Source organism: Culex quinquefasciatus, chromosome 1 (genome assembly GCF_015732765.1).
Source record: "Culex quinquefasciatus strain JHB chromosome 1, VPISU_Cqui_1.0_pri_paternal, whole genome shotgun sequence".
In the NCBI taxonomy this organism is placed as follows: domain Eukaryota; kingdom Metazoa; phylum Arthropoda; class Insecta; order Diptera; family Culicidae; genus Culex; species Culex quinquefasciatus.
In genome coordinates, this window is record NC_051861.1 from 119038360 (window position 1) to 119062812 (window position 24453).

The 24453-nt window shown below is 30.0% G+C and overlaps 1 protein-coding gene across 1 annotated transcript in view; it reads left to right on the forward strand.

Moving 5' to 3' along the window:
- Positions 1-5814: 5814 nt before the first annotated feature.
- Positions 5815-24453, forward strand: part of LOC6049939 (ATP-binding cassette sub-family D member 3) — a 40320-nt gene continuing 21681 nt past the window's right edge. Inside the window, exons 1-2 of the mRNA XM_038257971.1 lie at positions 5815-6713; positions 13376-13491. Of these exons, the coding sequence (XP_038113899.1) occupies positions 6601-6713; positions 13376-13491 (229 nt within the window). The 5' untranslated portion in view covers positions 5815-6600. The remainder of the gene's footprint in view (positions 6714-13375; positions 13492-24453) is intronic.

Sequence of the window (24453 nt, forward strand, 5' to 3'; positions counted from 1 at the left end):
TACAATTTTAAACAACATATTTTATTGATCCTTTCATTGTAACTTGGATTTTGCCCGCACTTTTGACAACAATCAAATTATTCGCTCTACAGCATTGCCTTGGCGTTCTCGATTTCGAGATTCCTAATTCGAAACTAGGTGTTCGAAGGCTTGATTGTTGAGGCAATTGCAAACCTCTTTTTACACCTAAGCTTCCATCCACCTCGGGATTCGAACTGATGACCTTTGGATTGTAAGTCCACCTGCCTACCAGCGACTACACCAAGGCAGGACCCAGGGAGACGACTCCTACTCCTGGACTGAGCTAACGACCTAACCTCTAGGTTAGACCGGGACCAACATTTACTTCCCTGTCCGACGGAAGGCGTGATCAGACAAATCTCGTCTCGAAATTTACCATCGGGACCTTCTAGGATCGAAGCCAGGCCGACTGGGTGAGAGACAACCACGCTTGCCCCTACACCACGGTCCCGGTCGACATTTCAAAAAAAACTAGGCAGCCAGCTTATGTTTATTTACATTTCCAGTCGCAGTTTCCACAAAACTGGACGTTTCGCACTTTTAAATTGCGATTGACAGCTGACAAACGATCTGCAACCGCGGCTCGCTTTGACCTTTTTTGCGAAAATTTTAAATTTTCCTAGTCAGTTGGACAAGTCGCAAAAGTGCGATCGATAGCAATTATGTAGTGTGAAGTCCAAGTTAGTGGGAATTGCGCAATATCTATTAAATTTTTGTTCAGTATCAGAGTCAATTCGTGCTTGCCATTTCATTAGGGCACATAACTTTTATAAACAAGAGAGTGTCCCTTTCACACCTTATGTAAACTGTCATTTGAGTGAAAGGGATACATTGTTTATTTACAGAAGATATGTGCCCTTTTGAAATGTTAAGGCTAGTATGCAGATCGGAAGAAAAGGGGTCAAGAAACAGCTTTACGAACAGCAGAACAAAGGAGAGGGAGCGATTTCTTGGGGCTTTTCTTCACCCTCTCTGACTTGCTTGCGCTGCCACTGCTGCCCATTTGATTTTTTTCTTGACCGGTTCCTTCCGAAGTGCGTATACCGCTTTAGGCTCCAGGTCTCACCAAAAATTCATATCGGATCAGGCTGATGCAAAAAAATATATATATATATTTTTGTCCCTCGAAGGGGGCAAAAATATAAAAGTTTACTTTGCAAGCCAGAATTTCCAAATTTTAATGAAAAAGTTATTGGAAAATGCACTGTACACACAACCAAAAAATCCTCGACTGTATCACTAAAAGTCACGCCAAAAAGTACCCTACTTTAAAAAAAAGGTTTGAAAAAACTGGCTTGAATGAAAATAAAACTCTTATTTTGACCAAGGATTCTTTTTGTCAAAGAGTTAAAAATTCGCGTTGATAACTTTTTTCCCAAAATAAAAATAATTTTTATTTATTATTCGGAAAAAATCATAAGTCCAAAATGCAAACAAATGAAATGATGAAATTTGGATGAAATCTCATTTTTAATTTTTTTTTAAATCTAATGATGGTGTAAACCTCTGGTAAACCGACTGTATTGATTCAATACATTTACACTCTCGTTTACACTACATTTTTTATTGAAATATTGAAACGTCGTCGTTTCAATATTTCAATAATGGCTAGTTATTTAAATTTTCCCATTTTTCATTTTATATTTTTGCCCCCTACCCCTCGACTTTGGCCAGAAGCAAGGGATATAAAATTACCAAAAAATATTTGCAACGGCTTAAGAAAATAAAAAAAGTATGTTTTGTTCAAGATTCGATTATCCAAAGTCTTATGCAAACCATCGCATAATCGAAAATTTGGATATTCTAGACTAAACTGTATTTCTGAATAAGAGTCCTCGACAGAGGCATAAGATTGCAATAATAAAAAAATCTAAATGTTAAAGATTAAAATTTCAAATCAAAATTAAAAAAAACTTGAATTTAAAAATATCCAAATTCAAAGCTACTAAAGCGGTGTATGCACATTAGGGTGTAATATCAAAATCGATTTTCCAGCACAGCAATTTTTCAGTTCCTTTTGGGGTCTTAAACAACTCCCCAAAGTTTGGGAACGATTGGTTTAGTCCTCACTTTGCGCAAAGCGATTCAATTTTCCATATAAATTTGTATGGGAAAAACCATTTTTTTGGATTTTGATATTTATAAAATTCACGTTTCATGCTGTACTAAAACCGGATTCATATTCGGATGCTCTGGAATGTGCTCTACAATTTTCCCGAAGAGAGTATGGTGCTAGCTTGCCCCTGGAAGAAGATACAGCGTCCTCAAAACTCGTCTAAAACGTGATTTTCGAGCAAAAAACACGTTTTAGACGAGTTTTGAACACGCTGTATCTTTTTATAGGAGCAAGTTAGCACCATACTCTCTTCGGGAAAGTTGTAGAGCAGCTTCCAGAGCATCCGAATATGAATCCGGTTTTAGTACAACGTTAAACGTGAATTTTATAAATATCAAAATCCAAAAAAATGGTTTTTCCCATACAAATTTATATGGAACATTGAATCGCTTTGCGCAAAGTGAGGACTAAACCAATCGTTCCCAAACTTTGGGGAGTTGTTTAAGACCCCAAAAGGAACTGAAAAATGGTTGTGCTCGCTAAATTTGGACAACTTTATTTTTTTCCATGCAACCATATTACACCCTAATGCACATCGGAAGGAACCGGTCAAGAAAAATTTCAAATGGGCAGCAGCGGCAGCGAGAGCAAGCCAGAGAGGGTGAAGAAAAGCCCCAAGAAAACGGTCCCTCTCCTTTGTTCTGCTGTTCGTAAAGCTGTTTCTTGACCCCTTTCCTTCCGATCTCCATACTAGCCTTAAAACTGAAACAAATCAAACATTGAGTATTCTTTAATTTTAAAGTTCTGAAATGTTTTGTTTGTTAAATCCAATTAAAAAATATAATAATTGAAATATTATATTTTTTAATTCTTCAATTCTTCTTACTTTAAATATAAATAAAAAAATCTTGATTCAATTATCCAGAGTTAAATTTCGGGTAAGACTTCGGATAATCGAATACGAATTGTATTTCCTTTTTTTTATTTTTATGTATGATTTTTGATTTAGTTTTGAAATTTTGATTTTGGAGTTCTTTAAATTTATGAATTTTGTATATAAGACTTTCTACACGCAGAAAAATATTTTTAAGTATCAGCCTGAACGAGATTCGACTAATTTTTTTTTTGTTGAATATAATAAACACTGATTTTACGTTTAAACAAACCTCGATTTTCTCAATTTCACAAAAATACTTTTGTTGTTTTGATTCAACAAAAATCTTGATTTTCAAATTAACAAAACATTTTGTTGATTCAAATATGCCTTATTTTTCTGCATGCCGAGCTTCTCGTCACAGTGTCCTGGTGCAAACAATGATCAAGCTGCATAGAGTTATCTAAGCCCGAGCTCACGCACACTAGAACCCCATTTGTTTTGCTGGCGGGTAAAAAATTTAACCTCAATCTTTTTCGTGTACGTACACGCAATACATGCGCACGTAGATAACTCTATAGAGATATCCACGCGCGAGTGTGTGTAAGTTTGTAACAAAATTTACACGCAGACATAAGCAAATCGAGTAAAATGATTCGTCTGTCAAAATCAGCTGTGTCCTTTGTTATACCACGAGCACGTGGTAAACAGCTGTTTTTTACAGACGATTGATCTATTCGATTTTCCTATGTCTGCGTAAAAATAGTCTAAACAAAATCAGCTGCTTGGAATTCAGCCACAATTCAGCCAATCACAATCGGTCACAACCAAAACAATATTTTAAATACAAATACTAACACAGAATCGTGGTGTGCGTGAGAGAAACTGTAAAGATCTCTATAGACAAATCCAGCGAAAACTCAACGCTGCTTTTTGATGGTGAGATATTTGATAGGTCCCATACTAAATATCTCGATATTCATACTTTTTGTTAATTTTCTTTTAAAATAAAATACTTATAGGTAAAACATAAAAAAATTATGAAAACCTCGATGAAAACTATATAATTTTGGAGTTTAAAATTCCTGCTGAATCAAATGGTGTACTTATCTCGATTGCAATTTTATCAAACAGTTTTTATTTAAATAACTTTCAAGACACATTTTTTACACCTAATCAATCAATACTTTTACCATAAATAATCATTTTATTGCTTAAAAATAGTGTTTTCAACTCCCATATCAAAATACATGGAAGCTGTCATTTCTAACACCACTGGCCACTTAGCGGCCATTTCAAACTGGATTCATCTATTGCATTTTTTAATTTTTGGATTTTTTAAATAAATAAATATTTGATTTTTTATGTTTATATTTTTACTTTTTTGCATTTTTTTTTATTTTTTGTAATTACTGCGGGCGTCAATAATTAGAGTTCACGCGCGGAAAACGGTCACATGATAGCCACATGACAACCGCAGAACAGATTGTGACATTGCATGTTATGAGTATAGGAAAAGCGAGAAAAAGGGGGGGAGGAAGATGGGATGGATGAAGCCTTATTAGATTTTTCATCAAAAATAATGCTAAAAAGCACCACGCAAAGAAGCATCAAACGCCACTTTCCGTTTTTGTCTTTTTCAGTATTTTTCGTGATCATTGGCTGTTTTTTGAGCTTTTTTGTTTGTTTTTATTTTGCTCATACCCAGTCACGCCGTACTACAGTCGACTCCCTGGTTGTCAATATCCAAGGGACCGTCGAGGAAGAGAATCATCAGTTTACAGAACGATGCAAAATGAAGACTCGATTGAAAATATTTTTTTCTTGATACCCAGCTATGGGAGAGAATCATGGCAACGTCCATCAAACAAAAACAAACTAATGTCAAACACCCTTCAAGGCTCCGTCTCGCCAAGAAAAATGTCTATGCAAGCCATGAGAAAGTGAAAATATTTACAACCGGAAGAGATTTTTAAAGCAAACAGAATCCAAGGGACCGTCGAGGAAGAGATCCTTCAAGCAAGGGAAAATATCGAGAAATGAAGATAATTGAAATATGCAGATTGAAGGGACTGAAGAATTCATCGATAGATGGAGAATTATTGATATCGAGAAGATCGACAGCCAGAGAGTCGACTGTAGCAGGATTCTAGCAGAGTTTTTATAGAGCTGGATATTGCTACAGCATTCTAGCAGAAATCTAGAGTTTTTTTTTTAAACAGAGGCGCAATACACAAAAATTTCCAGCAAAATTACAGTTTTTGCTTTTTGGATGTTTTTTTTAATATCGCTGATTCAAGGCGGTTTCAAAAACACCAAAAAAGCAAAAACCTTGGCAAAAACTGTAAATTTAGTTTATTGGACCATTAAAAAAAACTCCAGAAATGTTCTTCCGTTCTAACAGGATTCTGACAGAACCAGCGCTGCTAGAATATTTCGTGACTGGGGAATGAAGTAAATCAGAGCGAAAAGTCATTGCACAAAATTTTAATCATTTTTTTAAAGTAAATTAAAAACAACAAATTTTCAAAAAAAATGCCTTGATGTGTCTTCAAAATAAAAAAAAATTATTATAGAATCCGGAATCCTAAAATCGAGTTTAGTTTGGTGATTTTACCTCACGCAATGGTAAAGCTCATTATTCTGAGCATGCTGACACTTTGAACGACCACAAACCTAGCCACAAACGGTTTTAATTTAATTTTCTGCGTCTATTTTTAAAATTTGGCTCACAACCTTTCTTGAACTACTCGAACAGAAATGTTCCATTTTTCCAATATTTTTCCCACAGTGCCTGTTCGAGCGGTCCCTTCTCGATTCTAGTACCACCTTTTGCTGTTGACAGTTCTCTCGAAAAGTCAGTGTGGTGAAGAAAATAGAAAAAGTTCCACACGCACCACCGATCGATTCCAGCCAGTTCCAGCGGCAGTAGAGAAATGTCGTTCGTTCCGTGCGGTCACCGTCCTTTTGCCGTCGTCGTGTCGTGAGCCGTGTGTGTCCGGATAATCCGTGTCCGCAACTCAGCCCGTTTTTTCGCGTGTTCCCCCTCTTTTTTGCGACCAGTTTTGTTGTGCTTTTCGGTTTCGTAGCGTCGATTCTACGGGGTGCAGTTCCGTGGTTTTTGGAATCAAGTCGGAGGCAGCAGCAGCGATTCCAAAGTCCAACTTCAAGCTCAATCAAGCGAGTGGTCAAAGGATTGTGATAGCTTGAAGTGGCTTAGCCAAAAAATAAAAGGAAAGAAAGAAGGAGAAACCCTAGAAAAAAGAGCAACGAATTTTGGGGCGCTGGTCAGTTTTCCCGTTCCAGGGGCACGTAACAAGTGCTGTGTCACCTACCTTTCCGACGACGACGACGGGGTCAAGTGTGTGCGGCGGGCCAGGCAATTGTCCGCGCGCCGCGCGAGGTTCAATGAGTGAGTGAGCGGAAAAATTAAGTCCAAATTGAGCAGGCAAAGGCGAAAAAAAAAAGTAGTGAAGAAGTGCAGTCCAGCGCTCGGAAAGCTCGAAACAGAATAAGCCAGTTCATTCAACACACGGCGGCAAGGGGTTTCAAGGTCTGTTGGCCACCGACCGCACCGCAACCAACCAAGAAGAATCGGAAGAAAGGCTTTTGGGGCACCGGAAAGAGGAAGGAAGTGAGGAATTAAGCGATGGCCCCCAGCTTGAGCAAGATCGCGGCCAATCCGAACGTGGCGATCGCGATCGCCGGATGTACCGCGGCCACCTGGATCATCCTGTACGGCAAGCAGGTCCGGCAGGCGCGGTGAGTTTGGTTCTTTGGAATAATCTTTACACCTGTTTCTACCTTTGGCTTAAGCCTGAAGGAGAGAGTTGCGTAATTCGAGTTACTTTTGGATTGGGCGTTTTGTTATCAGGCAGGCAGTGCGGAAAAGGGGAATCGAGTCGGGTTGTATTGCTCTGCCACACAGGATTGATGGCATCGATGATGACTCAAGCAAAACTGCTGTTTTAAGTCTATAGACTCAACTCATTAGCAGTCAATTTGAAATGAATGTTTTGTTTCTGATTTTGATTTGATTTGTTCAAAAAGTCTTGTTTAAAAAATATCTTGTTCGAGCAGAAAAATCTTTTTAGACCAGTTTTGATGCCAGAGATAGCAACATACCTTTTTTGGAAAAGTTTTAGAGAATTTTCTCAATTTTAACGCTATTGAGTTGGAGAAAAACTACAAAAATCATAATACAAAAATCAACAAAAAAAAATGTTCTCGTTTGATTTCACCACAGTCTAGTTTTTATAAAGCTTATATTTTTTCTATGTTTTAATCTTAATACAGCCTTCAGAAAAAAATAAAAAAAATCTAAATTTTTCAAAGTTCTAAAAATATTAAATTTTAAGGTCAAAATCATAATAATTTAAAAATTAATCAAAAATCAAATCAATTTATTCGCTCTACAGCATTGCCTTTGCGTTCTCGATTCCGAGATTCTTACTGGAAACGAATTTTCGACTCGAATTCGACCGGGATTCGAACTGACGGCCTTTGGATTGTTAGTCCAACTACCAGCGACTCCACCGAGGCAGGATCCAGGGAGACGACTCCTACACCTGGACTGGAGCTATCGACCTAACCCTTTAGGTTAGACCGGGGCCAACTTCCCGTCCGACGGAAGACGTGATCAGGCAAATCTCGTCTCGAAAAATGCCACCTCAGGACCTTCTGGGATCGAACCCAGGCCGACTGGGTGAGAGGCAATCACGCTTACCCCTACACCACGGGTCCCGGCTTACTATATGTATTAAAATTAAAAAAAAAGGATTTAACAAAATCTAAAACTGAATATTGAAATATTAAAATATTTCACAATTCAGGAAAAAAAAATTGTGAAAACCCTACATTCAAAACAAAACAAAATTAAGGCATGACTCATGAAATTTTTATTTTTGTCCTAATTTAGATCCCAGGCCTTAAAAATGCAAAAGTTAAAAAAAAACAGGAATAACCAAAAAATAACTTAAAAATTCTTAAAATTTTTAAGAATATATTTTAAAAGTCAACATATTAATAATTCAAAAATCATAGTACTTATTCTTTAAATTAAAATAAATGGATTTAAAAAAAATACAAGAGAAATTTAAAACTCTTGGAATTTCTACAAATATAATATTTCAAGAAATATAAAGAAACACCATACATACATTCAAAACAAAAATAAAAATAAAAATGTGAATCATGAAATTTTTATATTGGTAATAATTTCCATACATTTTTAATGTTTTAAGCGTAACAAGGCTTTAAAAAAATCAAAAATATAGAATTTTAATTTAAAATTTAATTCAGGAATAACAATTTAAATCAGGAATAAAACAAATAAATTTAAAATTCTTAAAATTTTTAAGTATATGATTTTTTAAAATTCAAAATATTAATAATTCAAAAATCATAGTACATATGCTTTAAATTGGAAAAAATGGATTTAAAAAAAATAATTTAAAAAAGAATACAAGAGAAATTTTAAACTCTTGAAATTTCTACAAATATAATATTTCAAGGTCAAAATTTTAAAAATTTAAATATTAAGGTACGTAAAATATTCAACAATTCAAAAACAAAAAAAAACACCATACATACATTAAAAAAAATGTGAATCAAACAATTTTTATATTGGTCATAATTTCAATGCATTTTTTAATGTTTTGAGCGTAACAAGGCTTAAAAAAATCAAAAATAAAGAATTTTAATTAAAAAATTATTTTCAAAAATGTAAATATTAAAAAAAAATCAGGAATAAAAAAGAATAATTTAAAATTCTTAAAAATTTAAGAACATGATTTTTTAAAGTTCAAAATATTAATAATTCAAAAATCATAGTACATATGCCTTGAATTTAAAAAAAGAATGGATTTAAAAAAATACAAGAGAAATTTAGAACTCTTGAAATTTCAAGGTCAAAATTTCAAAAATTTAAATATTAAGGTACGTAAAATATTCAACAATTCAGAAAAAAGAATTTAAAATGTGAATCATGAAATTTTTATATTGGTCATAATTTCCATACATTTTTTAATGTTTTGAGCGTAACAAGGCTTTAAAAAAAATCAAATATATAGAACTTTAAATTAAAATTTATTTTCAAGAAATCTAAAATGTAAAAATTAAAAAAAAACAGGAATAACAAAAAATAAATTTAAAATTTCTCAATTTTTACAGATAATGATTTTTAAAAAGTCAAAATATTAATAATTCAAAAATAATAGTACATATGCTTTAAATAACAAAAATGGATTTTAAAAAAATACAAGAGAAATTTAAAACTCCTGAAATTGCTACAAATATAATATTTCAAGGTCAAAATTGTAATAATTTAAATATTAAAATAAGTAAAATATATAAAATACTTACATTCAAAAAGAAAAAAAAAGAATTAAAAATGCGAATCATGAAATTTTTTATATTGCTCACAATTTCCATACATTTTAAATGTTTTGAGCGTAAAAAGGCTTTAAAAAATAAAAAATATAGAAATTTAATTTAAAATTTATTTTCAAAAAATCTAAAATGTAAAAATAAGTAAAATATTCAACAATGGAGTACCAGCAGTCGAGCAGTTTTTGACAGTTCGCTCCATTAGACTGTCTGCAGCGCGAAGTTTTATAATTGTTTCAAATTGCGAGCAGTTTTAAATTTTTAGAACTGGAGGAAATGAAACTAGAACACGGTGCTCGCAACGCGCTGATCTATATGTTGTTTCAAAAAATGCTTTTAATTGTGTGCGTATGATTATCAACACAGCATCATAGTGTGTGTGTAAGAATACGTGGATATCTCTATATATCTGATTTTTTTTTTGAAACTGAGTTCTATTCCAGTTCCAAATCGTCTCACGTTTGAAACAAACTCGTCGAGCAGTTTTATTCCGGTTTCAAAATACTGCTCGAAAAATAAAACTGCAACTCCGCGTTGCGGGTGGTCTGTTTCAGTTCTATTCACTAGCGTGCCCAGGTCCTCAAGGAAGGTGGGGCAAAAATATTAGAGTTTTGAAAATTTCGTCGTTTATGGACACCCCCTGCCCAATTTTAGAACAAATTTCCGAGGATGGTGGGGCAACTGCCCCATGTTGCCCCACCCTGGGCACGCTAGTGGTTCTATTTGAAAAATGAAACAGCTAGAACAAAGTAGAGCCGCGTTGCAACCAGTCTTAGAAATACATTGTAGAAAAAAGCAAAAACTGCTCGAATGGAAATGCTCCATTCAGAAATAAATAAAAAAAAACACAAAAATGCCATACATTAAAAAAAAAGAATAACAAATATGAATCATTAAACTTTTGTATTGGTCATATTTTCCATACATTGTTTAATGTTTTAAGCGTAACACGGCATTTCGAAAAAAAAATCAAAAATATTGAATTTAAAATTCAAATTAATTTTGTTTTAAAATCTAAAATGTAATTATAAAAAAAACAGGAAAAAAAAAGAAATTTAAAATTCTTAACAATTAAATAAATATAAAATTTCTAATCTAATCTAATCTAATCTAATCGAACACAAGCGCAGCCAGTCCGAAGAAAGCATCCTGGAAAAACTTGTGGTAAGATTACGCCTCAAGTCCTTTCTTGTCAATATTAATGATTACAGTACATCCGAGTTACCCCGAAAATGTAAAGCAAAAATTAAAGCGACCAGGCCTACTGCGTTGCATTAACCGCAGAGACAGATTCTGTGAACGGATCACAATAAAAAATAAAATATAAAATAAATATAAAATTTCTGACTTCAAAGCTTTAATAATTTAAAAATCAAGATATGATTTAAATTTTGAAATTTTAGATTTAAAAAATCTAAAATTCTATATCAAAATTTTTAAATATTTAAGAATTCTGAAATAAAAAAAAACTCAGAAAATAAATCATTAAAAACAAAATAATTAAAAATAAGAATCATGTAATTTTTGTTTTTGTCATAATTCAGATCCCTGGCATAAAATATGGCTTCTGATTATGTGCATTGTTAAATTTCGAAATCGACTAACTTTAAAAATATAAACTGACCCGAAAAAAATATAATCGATCGGAATGAAATGGAAAATTGAATTTTAGAATAGTTTGAAATCCGAACAATCATGTTAAAATTGTGTTTTAAAAATTTTAAATTATAAATTTTGAAGCCGCCGAATATTTTTTTTTTGAATTTCTAAATTCTTTTTTTAACTTGTAGGTATTTGTTATTTATTTTAAATAGTTTTCGTCTGAAATTATTAATTTTTTTTTTATTCTCTAATATTTTTGTTTAATGTTAAGCATTTTGGAATTTGTTACTTTTTCTCCCTGGGCCTTGTAAAGTCAAGGAGCATGATTTGATCCTAGTGAGCAATTCTCTACCAAAACCGGAAATGGATTTTATTTGTATTTTTTTGATTTGGCTCAAACTTTGTGGGGGCCTTCCCTATGACCAAATAAGCTATTTTGCGTCATTGGTTCACCCATACAAGTCTCCATACAATTTTGGCTGCTGTCCATACAAAAATGGTATGTAAATATTCAAACAGCTGTAACTTTTGAGTGAATTTTCTGATCAATTTGGTGTCTTCGGCAAAGTTGTAGGTAATGTTGAGGACTTTTGAGAAAAAATAGGTACACGGAAATTTTTTTTTGCAGATTTTTTTTATCAATTTTTTTTCACTAAAACTCAATATCCCAAAATACGTATTTTTTGATTTTCGAGATTTTTTGATATGTTTGATATGATATGTTGATAAACATTCGTAAAATTTTCCGATCTTTTCGAAAAAAATATTTTGAATTTTTTTTAAATCAAGACTAGCATTTTAAATGGGCGCAATATTCAATGTTTGGCCTTTTTAAAATGTCAGTCTTGATTTGAAAAAAAAAAAATAATATTTTTTTTCAAAAAGATCGACAAATTTTACAAATATTTCATGTCTTAACATTGAAAATTGGACCATTAGTTGCTGAGATATCGTCATTAGAAAATGGTGAGTTGTTTTGGTGAGATTTAGAAAACTTCAATTTTCGTGTTTCTTTTTCTTAAAGCGGCTCATTCTCAGCAACCCGAGGTCCAATCTTCAATGTCTCTTGGACAATTTTATAGCAAATTTTATGAAATTTTCAAAAAAAAATTATTTAGCAATGGTCACTCATGGTCACTATTTTTAAAAATCGAAAAACTGCAAATATTTCGCTAAAATCGAACTTTTGGTGGCTGTATCTTAAAAACGGAGCCCTTTATCAAAAAAATCTGTTAAGTACTTTTCGATTGCAAATTCAATTTTGCATTAAAAAATAATGGCAAACTTGTTTTTGCATGAAACTTCATTTTTTTCCAAAAATCACTATTTTTTCAAAAATTTATAACTCGGCGGCAGATTTTTTGGCCGTGTTTCTCTATGGCTCAAAAGTTGTGGATTTTTGTCCCCTAAAAAATCTCGAAAGTCATGTTCGGGGCTGGCCGATAATCTTCAGTGGACTGTATTTAGGTAGAATCGAGCGGGACCGCAGGAGGGAGGAAAACACCAGGAATTTGGGATTTTCTTGGTTTATTTCTCCTTCTTACTCTTCCTCTTGCTTCTCACAACACTAAACTTAACACTTCTGCGAAAACGTGTTTACTCTCCGACGATCGGACGTGTTCTGGCGAGCGCGCTCGTTGCTCGTTTGACGTTTGCTGTCAGCGGTCAACTGTCAGTTGACACGGTGGGCGCACGGTGGGGTTTCTTCGATGAACACCGAACAAGTAAAAAAAATACGTATTTTGGGAAATTGAGCTTTAGTAAAAAAAAGTTGATTCAAAAATCTGCAATTTTTTTCCGTGTACCTATTTTTTTCTCAAAAGTCCTCAACAATACCTACAACTTTGCCGAAGACACCAAGTTGATCAGAAAATTCACTCAAAAGTTACAGCTGTTTGAATATTTACGTACCATACTTGAATGGACAGCAGCCAAAGTTGTATGGAGACTTGTATGGGTGAACCAATGAAACAAAAAATCTTATTTGGTCATAGGGAAGGCCCCCACAAAGTCTGAGCCAAATAAAAAAAATACAAAGTAAATCCATTTCCGGTTTTGGTAGTGAATTGCTCATTAGCTGAAATCGTAAATTATCCGAATTTTTGACCAGAAATATCCAGAACGGGTTAGTTAGTTGACAACTGCATCAAGTCAAACAAATTTGACTTCCTTATTCGTGTGCAAAACCGGGTTGGAATTCTGTCTGTTGCCAGAATAAAACGGTGTTACCTTTGCTGAGGTACGATATGATAATTCCACGGATCAAAGGGCACGTTCGTCCGCACAAACCCATTTTCCAGGACCGCAAGCCGTCGATTGTTCGATTCCTGCACGAAACTACTAGCCCCGATTCCGTTTCTATAAATATCCAGCGGAATGGTGCTGTAATCAAGTCAGTCGATTTAACTGTCCCTCTTTTTTTTTTCTTTTTCCAGCAAACAACGGCCCGAGGATGAAATTCAGTACTTTATCAGCGAGAAAAAGGAGAAACGGTCCGCGACGAAGGCCCACGTCAATTCGGTCTTCTTCAAACAGCTGCGCGCCCTTCTAAGTAAGTTCTTGTTTGCAAGTTTTTTTCATATATGTTTTCCAACAAGTAGACATTTTCACACACAGCCATTGTCATCGGGCTAGTTTTGATACGCCTATAATTATTTCCCAGTTACGTTTCCAACTCTGGCAGTTTGTCTGCGTCTAACGACTAGTCAACCAACTGGGAGGGGAAGCAATAAAAAAATTCTACTTATCCAAAGTTTGCTCACAAACTCATCATCGTCATCGTCACACGTTTGTTGTTGACAATCGTACTGGTTTGGCGTCACGGATTTCAGATTTTTGTATTGAAAATTTGTCATTTTTATCCTAAAAAAACGGGAAAATCAAATAAGCTGTATCACCATAAACCAAGTCAGATACGCACTTAAGCAGGTATTAGACTATGCCAAACGAGCAAACATGATGCAAAATGTCAATCTGTCAAAAGGTGCGATTATGTTTGTCATAGTCTAATACCTCCTTTATATTCTTATTTTCCCATGATTTCCCTGCCGGTCAGCGGGTAATGGATTGGATAGCACTCAAACTTACGCGCATAAATATTTCAGTAAACAACGTCGTTAATTTCTCTATTAAAAAATCGGGGTTCACCTTGAATAGGGTCCTAAAGTCTTATGTGAATTCTAGAGTAAATTTTAAAAACAACCTATGAGTCATGGGCTTCCTATGCAGATAGCAAGAGTTTTTTTTTTGAACGGGTTCAACAACCAGGGTTGTTACGGACGGCGCGGATCGCGCGGATCTGGCGCGGATTTGCTGGCTAATTTTGCTCAGGCGTGGATTTCGCGCGGATAGCAATTTTGATAAACAAAATAATTGAGAACGATAGAATTTTATTTGGAATTAATCTTTTTTCGTTGAGTGCGAAAACATCAATTTCTAAAAAGTTGTTAATGAAGAAAATTTTCTTCTAAAAATTATTGATTTTTTTTTCTTAATACGAAACTTTTAAACAATCTTCAAGGGGCGATTTTGATAATGTATTGAGATTTGTTATAATCATTTAACATAACATTACAACTCATTATTTTTAAAACATCTGCTTAAAATTCAAATAAATACCAATTTTATTAAAATCAAAATAACAAAATTCGAAAAATTACAGAATTTTAAAAATTTGAAGCTATGAAACTTTTTAGATTTTGTCTGTTTTTTTAATATAAAAATATATTTTTTTTTAATTTTTGGTTTATTGAAAAAATTAAAAATTCTGTTGCCACTCTGATTCAAGTAGAAATGACTCTACTCCCAATTATAACAACATGACGAAATCCACTGAGAAATCTGCTGAAATCTCCGTCATTTACTGTAATGTTAAAATTAAAAAAAAATAAGAAATCTGGAATTAAACAATTTGAAATTTCTGAATTTACGTATTCAAATAAAAAAAAATAGAATTCATAATTTGAAATTGTCAAAACTTACAGACTCAAAAAACGTAAAATACGAGTTATTAAATTGAAAAATTACGAAAATATTACAACTGATTTTTTAGTTTATTTTTTATTTTTTTAAGCAAGTTCTTAAGTTATCAAATCATAAAATTATCAAATTAATAAATTATTAAATTATTAAATTATTAAATTATTAAATTATTAAATTATTAAATTATTAAATTATTAAATTATTAAATTATTAAATTATTAAATTATTAAATTATTAAATTATTAAATTATTAAATTATTAAATTATTAAATTATTAAATTATTAAATTATTAAATTATTAAATTATTAAATTATTAAATTATTAAATTATTAAATTATTAAATTATTAAATTATTAAATTATTAAATTATTAAATTATTAAATTATTAAATTATTAAATTATTAAATTATTAAATTATTAAATTATTAAATTATTAAATTATTAAATTATTAAATTATTAAATTATTAAATTATTAAATTATTAAATTATTAAATTATTAAATTATTAAATTATTAAATTATTAAATTATTAAATTATTAAATTATTAAATTATTAAATTATTAAATTATTAAATTATTAAATTATTAAATTATTAAATTATTAAATTATTAAATTATTAAATTAATAAATTATTAAATTATTAAATTATTAAATTATTAAATTATTAAATTATTAAATTATTAAATTAATAAATTATTAAATTATTAAATTATTAAATTATTAAATTATTAAATTATTAAATTATTAAATTATTAAATTATTAAATTATTAAATTATTAAATTATTAAATTATTAAATTATTAAATTATTAAATTATTAAATTATTAAATTATTTAATTATTTAATTATTTAATTATTAAATTATTAAATTATGAAATTATGAAATTATTAAATTATTAAATTATTAAATTATTAAATTATTAAATTATTAAATTATTAAATTATTAAATTAATAAATTATTAAATTATTAAATTATTAAATTATTAAATTATTAAATTATTAAATTATTAAATTATTAAATTAATAAATTATTAAATTATTAAATTATTAAATTATTAAATTATTAAATTATTAAATTATTAAATTATTAAATTATTAAATTATTAAATTATTAAATTAATAAATTATTAAATTATTAAATTATTAAATTATTAAATTATTAAATTATTAAATTATTAAATTATTAAATTATTAAATTATTAAATTATTAAATTATTAAATTATTAAATTATTAAATTATTAAATTATTAAATTATTTAATTATTTAATTATTAAATTATTAAATTATGAAATTATGAAATTATTAAATTATTAAATTATTAAATTATTAAATTATTAAATTATTAAATTATTAAATTACTAAATTATTAAATTATTAAATTATTAAATTATTAAATTATTAAATTATTAAATTATTAAATTATTAAATTAATAAATTATTAAATTATTAAATTATTAAATTATTAAATTATTAAATTATTAAATTATTAAATTATTAAATTATTAAATTATTAAATTATTAAATTATTAAATTATTAAATTATTAAATTATTAAATTATTAAATTATTAAATTATTAAATTATTAAATTATTAAATTATTAAATTATTAAATTATTAAATTATTTAATTATTAAATTATTAAATTATTAAATTATTAAATTATTTAATTATTAAATTATTAAATTATGAAATTATGAAATTATTAAATTATTAAAATATTAAATTATTAAATTATTAAATTATTAAATTATTAAATTATTAAATTATTAAATTATTAAATTATTAAATTATTAAATTATTAAATTATTAAATTATTAAATTATTAAATTATTAAATTATTAAATTATTAAATTATTAAATTATTAAATTATTAAATTATTAAATTATTAAATTATTAAATTATTAAATTATTAAATTATTAAATTAATAAATTATTAAATTATTAAATTATTAAATTATTAAATTATTAAAATATTAAATTATTAAATTATTAAATTATTAAATTATTAAATTATTAAATTATTAAATTATTAAATTATTAAATTATTAAATTATTAAATTATTAAATTAATAAATTATTAAATTATTAAATTATTAAATTATTAAATTATTAAATTATCAAATTATTAAATTATTAAATTATTAAATTATTAAATTATTAAATTATTAAACTATTAAATTATTAAATTATTAAATTATTAAATTATTAAATTATTAAATTATTAAATTATTAAATTATTAAATTATTAAATTATTAAATTATTAAATTATTAAATTATTAAATTATTAAATTATTAAATTATTAAATTATTAAATTATTAAATTATTAAATTATTAAATTATTAAATTATTAAATTATTAAATTATTAAATTATTAAATTATTAAATTATTAAATTATTAAATTATTAAATTATTTGATTATTAAATTATTAAATTATTAAATTATTGAATTATTAAATTATTAAATTATTAAATTATTAAATTATTAAATTATTAAATTATTAAATTATTAAATTATTAAATTATTAAATTATTAAATTATTAAATAATTAAATTATTAAATTATTAAATTATTAAATTATTAAATTATTAAATTATTAAATTATTAAATTATTAAATTATTAAATTATTAAATTATCAAATTATTAAATTATTAAATTATTAAATTATTAAATTATTAAATAATTAAATAATTAAATTATTAAATTATTAAATTATTAAATTATTAAATTATTAAACTATTAAACTATTAAATTATCAGCGCGGATTTTTACTCGACTTTTCCGTAACAACCCTGAACAACCCAAATTTTCAGTTTTTGCTTTTTGAGTGTTTTTTAATACCCCTGACTCAAGGCGGTTTAAAAAAAAACGCAAAAGGCAAAAACTGGAAATTTGGTTTATTGGACATCTTCAAAAAAAAAAAAAAATACTCCAGATAGAACTTTTTGAAAATTTAATCTTGAATTTTTCTGTACAACGGAAAAAAACACGATTAAAAACCATTTCTGATCACTTTTTATCATTTTAATGCAAAAAAAAAAAAAAAAATGACGGGACTACACATTTTTGATGGATCAACTATGGTCCCCTTAGAGCGAGCTGTCAAGCAGAACCTTTTCTGTCAAGAAGGGCCGCGAAGTTAATTTTTCGAAATTCAGTCAAAAATCCATTTTAAATCCTTTGCGGTCGTACGAAGGGTTATTATAATCAGAACAAATAAGCTTTTTCGCTGGGAACAATAATATTGCAGATTTGAGCTTAATGTTAGGACCCAATTGTCAGGAAATGTTTATAATTTATAAAATGAAAATAAAAGTGAATCAGGTTGGCTAATATTCAACAACTATCCTCAATCTTGCATTTATTTTTAAATGACCATAAACTTTCCATAAAAGTATAAATCCAATTACATGAAAAAAGTATAAATCCAAGGACATGAATGACAAACATTATGACAAACAAACAAACAATCCAGACAAGACACACATCTTTTTGGGCTTTTGACAGCTGGCCTGGTCCGCCATATTGTTTGCTGAAAAGTTTGCCTGACAAACAGTTCGCGAGTTTGGCAAACACGTTTACGAGCAAGCAAACTGTTCAAATTTATAGTTCAAACTCTACACAGACGCTTTGCCAATTAAACAAACAAACTAGACAAAATGCAAACTAGAAGCGCTTCTCAAGCAGACAAACGTAAAATAACACTAATTAATTTTGTTTTTTTTTGCAATTTCCAGTCAGTATTGAAGGAAAGTTGAAAGGTTAGCTCTGAAAAAAAAATGTTTGCCCACAGACTTATTTGCCCAATCGCACAAACTGTTTGTAAACAAACTTTTCCGCAAACAATATTGGCAGATGCACGAAGTGTTTTGTTTACCTTTTTTCGGCACCCTCCGCAAACGTCAAACCATACAAAATTGCTGCCGGATCTTTTCCGGGAGAGATCCGGAAAAAGATCCGGCAGCAATTTGTATTAATTTGACGTTTGTGCCGAAAAAACATAAACAAATCACTTCGTGCATCGGTCAATACGACGGCAACATTTCAAAAGGCATCATGTACATTTTGACACTTTCTGTGTTATTGCACATTCAAACAAATTCGCACTTTTTGACAGTTTGCCTGCTTTGTTTGTTTGCCCGCATTTGAAACGTCAACCTGCATACAATTTGCCTTGTTTGCGAGTTTGGCAAACTGTCAAACACACACTCCTTTAAAGTACTCCAAATAAGCTACCTGTCCACCAAAAATGAGCAAAAGTTACGTCAGTAAGGGAGCGTTCTTTTATTACGTAACGACGAAAAAATTGTTACGAAGGGGGACGGGGTCATAAAATCATTTTTTTTTTTGCGTTACGTAATAGAAGAACGCTCCCAATGAAGGATTTTATCTGAACCTAAATGGTAAAAAATCGCGTTTAGATTTGTTGTCATAAATAAAAACAATATTCAATTATATTTGATCAAATTATAGTGCTGGTATAAGCTTGAGATTGGTTTTATGTAAAAGTTAATTTTTTTTTGTTTTTTTTTTTTTATTATTCAAGCATCTTTGAGTCCCAAGTTATTCTTTATTTGACGTCATTAGGAACTTGAGGCTAATTTTGCAATGATTTTCACTTTGTGATTTCAGAGTTTTTGCTTGATTGCGGATTCTCGCTGACTCACTACCGGTAACCAACTGGTTTATAATCTAACGTGTGTCGAATTGAGAGTGCAGCGTGTGGTCTGGCTTATCTTTGAACTCCCCCTCCCTCTTTGGACCACATCACGCGAGTCTCAACCGAAACAAACTGACCTTTGGGCTGACTCTGATAACGAAGGAGGGGGAAAACGAGAGTTCCAAGTCATGTTTACTTTCACGAGTTTGAAGCGTGAGGTAGACTTCTTGGTTAAAGTTTAATTTTAATTTGAAAAAAAAAAAATCTTTTCAGAAACAACATTTACCGAACCAACAAGCATAAAAGAGAATTGTGTTCAACCTTGGGTGGTCAACCATTTCTGAATTTGGATACGGCCAATCAATCCGATCGAATGGCCAATCGATGAATGACCGTTAGACGTCACTCGTTGTTTTTTTTCTCCTCTACTTGATTTTATGTCTTTTTGCTTCTAGTCACGGAAGGTCAACCATGCAGGCAGAACCAGTCCCCCTGGTGGTGGTGGCGTGATTTTTGAAGAGTTTGATGAATATCAAAAGGCTGCGAAAGTTTGCGATAAAATATTTCGAGTCAAAAATGAGTTTAAGAAATTTATAAAATATCATTGAAAGCATGAATAATTCTCAAAAAAAATTATCTGGGTATTTTTTATTCAAATTAGAATTTTTTACCAGACTTTTGAATGGAATTTCCGGATAGATTTGGTGTCTTCTAGGGCGTCCAATTTTCCCAGGTTTTGAATTTCCCGGGAAACGGGAAAAATATTTTTGAAATCCCGGGAATTCCCGGGATCCCGGGATTTTTTTAAAACAGTCATAAATTCTATATTTTTATTATATTCGTTATGTTTTCAAGCTTAAAATTAAACAAACGGCTCAATTTAATTAATTGGTGATAATCTACACTTCTATCTAAACATAGACGACAGCTTTTAAATAGCTTAAGGGGTTACATAAATGTAAATTGGCATAAATGTCAGAGGTTGGTATGAGAACACATTTAAACTTTTTTAAATCTATTTTCAAGACATTAAAATATATATTTTCATCCATCAACAAAAAAAAATAAAAACTTTTGGTTGTACCATTGCCGAGATATAACAATTTGAAGGTGGCAGTTTAAAAATTGGGAGCTACGATATCTCAACACTGCTTTGACCAAATCGGCTCATAATTTTGGTGAACACTCGTTAAACTGGTTCCGTGTGCCTGGCGAAGGCCGATATTCAAAAAAGTTTATTTTTAAATAAGGCCGTTGCAAATATTTTTTGAAGTTTATGTCCCTCGACTCTGACCAAAGTCGAAGGGGGGCAAAAAAATAACAAAGTTTAAACATTGAATTTACGAGCCATGGTTTCAACATTTGAACGAACAAAGTTACTTCTAATGCTACTGGATTAGACAACATTCCAATACGATTTATTAATCTTATGCTTCCACTCATCCTACCAATAGTCAAACATCTATTTAACACAATTATTACAACTTGTATTTTTCCTCGGGACTGGAAAAAGATTAAAGTAATTCCAATTAAGAAAAAATCATCGTCCTGTGATGTTACTAATTTAAGGCCTATCAGTTTGTTAAGCGCACTTTCTAAAGCATTTGAAAAGATAATTAAATATCAGCTTACTGAACATGTTAATAGGTATGATCTTCTTCATCCATTGCAGTCTGGATTTAGAAAAGGTCATAGTACAGAAACTGCTTTGATTAAGGTACATAATGATGTAGCACGTTGTATTGATAGACGAGGCGTTGCTGTTCTTCTTCTTATTGACTTTTCTAAAGCGTTTGATCGAGTATCCCACACTAAGCTCTTAAACAAATTGGCCACATCATTTGGACTTTCCCGACCTGCCGTGTTGCTAATCGAATCTTATCTAAGAGATCGATCTCAATCTGTTTTTCTTAATGGGTTTCATTCTTCTTTTGTTGATATTCTCTCCGGTGTTCCGCAAGGTTCAGTACTCGGACCTTTACTTTTCTCGTTGTTTATAAATGATTTACCTCCAGTTTTAAAATTTTGTTCTGTGCACCTCTTTGCTGATGATGTGCAAATTTATCTTTGTTCTGATGCAAATATTAACATTGCTGATATGCAAAGAAAATAAATAGCGATTTACTAAAAGTACAGAGCTGGTCAGAAAAGAACTTGTTAGCAATAAATCCCGCAAAAACTAAAGCCTTATTAATAAGTCGTCTCAAAACACCCCCAAATCCTCCAGAGCTTTTCCTCAAAAACGAACTGCTCGAATTTGTCGATCATGCTTGTAATCTTGGCGTCATCTTTAGAAATAACCTAGATTGGGACAAGCAAATTAATTCTCAAATTGGAAAAATTTATGGCTCTCTGAAACAATTGAGTTTAACTACAAGATTTCTTAATTCACATACTAAACTTAAACTGTTTAAATCTCTGTTATACCCACACTTCATTTTTGGTGATTTTATATATCCTAACGCAACTGTTGAGTCCCTAAATAAACTCAAAGTGGCTCTAAATTCCTGTGTCAGATATGTTTACAATTTATCTCGATATCACCGAGTATCACATTTACAGAAAAATTTAATTGGCCTCAGTTTCTCTGACTTTTACAAGTACAGATCATGTCTCACACTCTTTAGAGTAATGCACACAGGTGAACCTAATTATCTTAGTTCCAATATAATTCCTCTAAGATCATCCAGATCTAAACAATTCCTAATACCTCAACATTATTCTACTTATTATAGTCAATCATTATTCGTTAGAGGCATTTCAACCTGGAATCTATTACCTTTAAATATCAAAACAAGTATGTCTATACCTTATTTCAAGCGCAAACTCCTGGCCGAACTCAACAACCCGAATCAGTGATACATTTGAGAAAATGTGTAGTAAATTTGAGAAAATTAGCATTAATTTATTTAAGTTAAGTGAAATTGAATAACTCCATCACTAAGTGAATTCCCGCCACAATGTAATGAATTAAAAGGCACGTGCCTTATATTACATGAATAAATAAACAAATAATAATAATAATAATAATAACAAAGTGTTTAAAAATGCATTATACACCTGCCCAGATGTTTTGCAATCATTAGTTTCCAAAATATCTAAGTATTGACGAAAATTTATTTTTTTAGCAAAACAAAGTTTTTTCGGTGCTGTACATTGAAATTTTATAAAAAATCAAAATACTTTTAATCCAGCCTAAACATGCTAGAAATGATTATAAATGCAGAAAAATACGTTTTAGATTGTTTTAAATTGATTTGACTTCTATTTTCATTAAAATTTTGAAAATTTGTGAAAAATTTTTTTTTTGTCATCTTTCAAGTGGATTTCATAAATTTTCTGTATAATAAGTTTTTTTTTGCATTTTATACATGTACAGTATGTAAAAAAAGTATTTACACCCCTTGGGCTCTATGCACATTTTGTGATGAAAAATGTAACAATTTAAAGTTTGACAGAAACCTAGTACTACGTTTTGTTCAGAAACTCATGCCGAACATTTAGCTACAAAAAGCTCATGAAAAGATGTTTTCTATAAAAAGTTATATAACAAATACTATTACAAAAATAAAAAAGATGCAGAAAAAGTTTGTACACCTTTCGAAAAAATAACGTAAATAATGACATGACAATTTACAAATCACCATAAATCCAGTCTTCCAACTCCAAATAGGCATCCTTGACTGATTAAAAAAATAATTTGGATTGAATATAAAGTTTACTAACTACTTAGTATAAAAGTTTATATAACTCTGGAAATTCTATATAAAACTTATCTAAACTTAATTTTGCAAACATTCAATTTAACTAAATGTCAATATATTACCATAAAATTGCTATTTAAACATTCTGGAGTAGGTATAACACCGTTTTGGGGGTATTTGTATCGCTAGCAGGGTCGCTAAAAAATCACATCGCGCGATCAATGAGTGAAGGTATACACACACTGTAAGCGCCACTGTTCTCAAGAAAAACAACGCGTTGCTAGTCCCGCTGTGTAACCAAGAAGGAACTCACACCAAAGCGATCGTTCACAATCATCCACTGGGTGGATCTCACCCGATTCGCGTCGTCAAGGGGTTTGTTTATTTGGGACCGCAACGAATCTTGAATCGCGAGCGGAGAGCGATTTCAAAAATCGCGACTTGTAACAATCCATGATTGTTACAAGAGACGATTTTGTGTTTAAGGGCAGGACCACGATTATACGGTTTTATTGAGAATAATTGTATTGAATATTTAATGTTTTCTAGAACGATTAGTTTTAATATGAACGATTATAATAAATGAATTTAATAGATTACTTATTTCTGGAGTGTGTTAAACTCATTGAAACTGCATGGGCACGTTGAATGCGTTTCCGTTTGTTTCAGCTCAAAGAACGTGTTCGTGTTTGTGTGTTAATGCAGTTAAATTTGAAGTAAAGGTTGAACAAAGTTGCACAAGCTGTTAACTGCATAAAAATGCGTGATGTGGTGAAACGCTTTCGACAAGAATTAACTCCCAACAAAAGAGCAACGGGTTTTTTTTGTACCGTAAAACGGGGTGACTTTGATAGCCGGGGTGACTTTGATAGGTTTGCGATTTTTCCGCAAAATGAAGAATACAATTAAAATACGTACGGAATTGTTTAGAATCATTCTGACCGTGGTAGAAAAGTGTTCAAAGAACCTCAAAAAGAACTTTTCATGAAATTTTGAAAAGTTAGTTAAAAGTTAAAAAGTTAGTAAACTAAAGTTAAGAAAATGGTGATGAAACTCATAATTTTAAACTTCTCGAAGTGTCCTGATTTTCTCAATGAACATGATTTTGAATCGGAAAACGGAATGCATTTTCGGATTCTGGACAATTTTCCACTAGGAGAA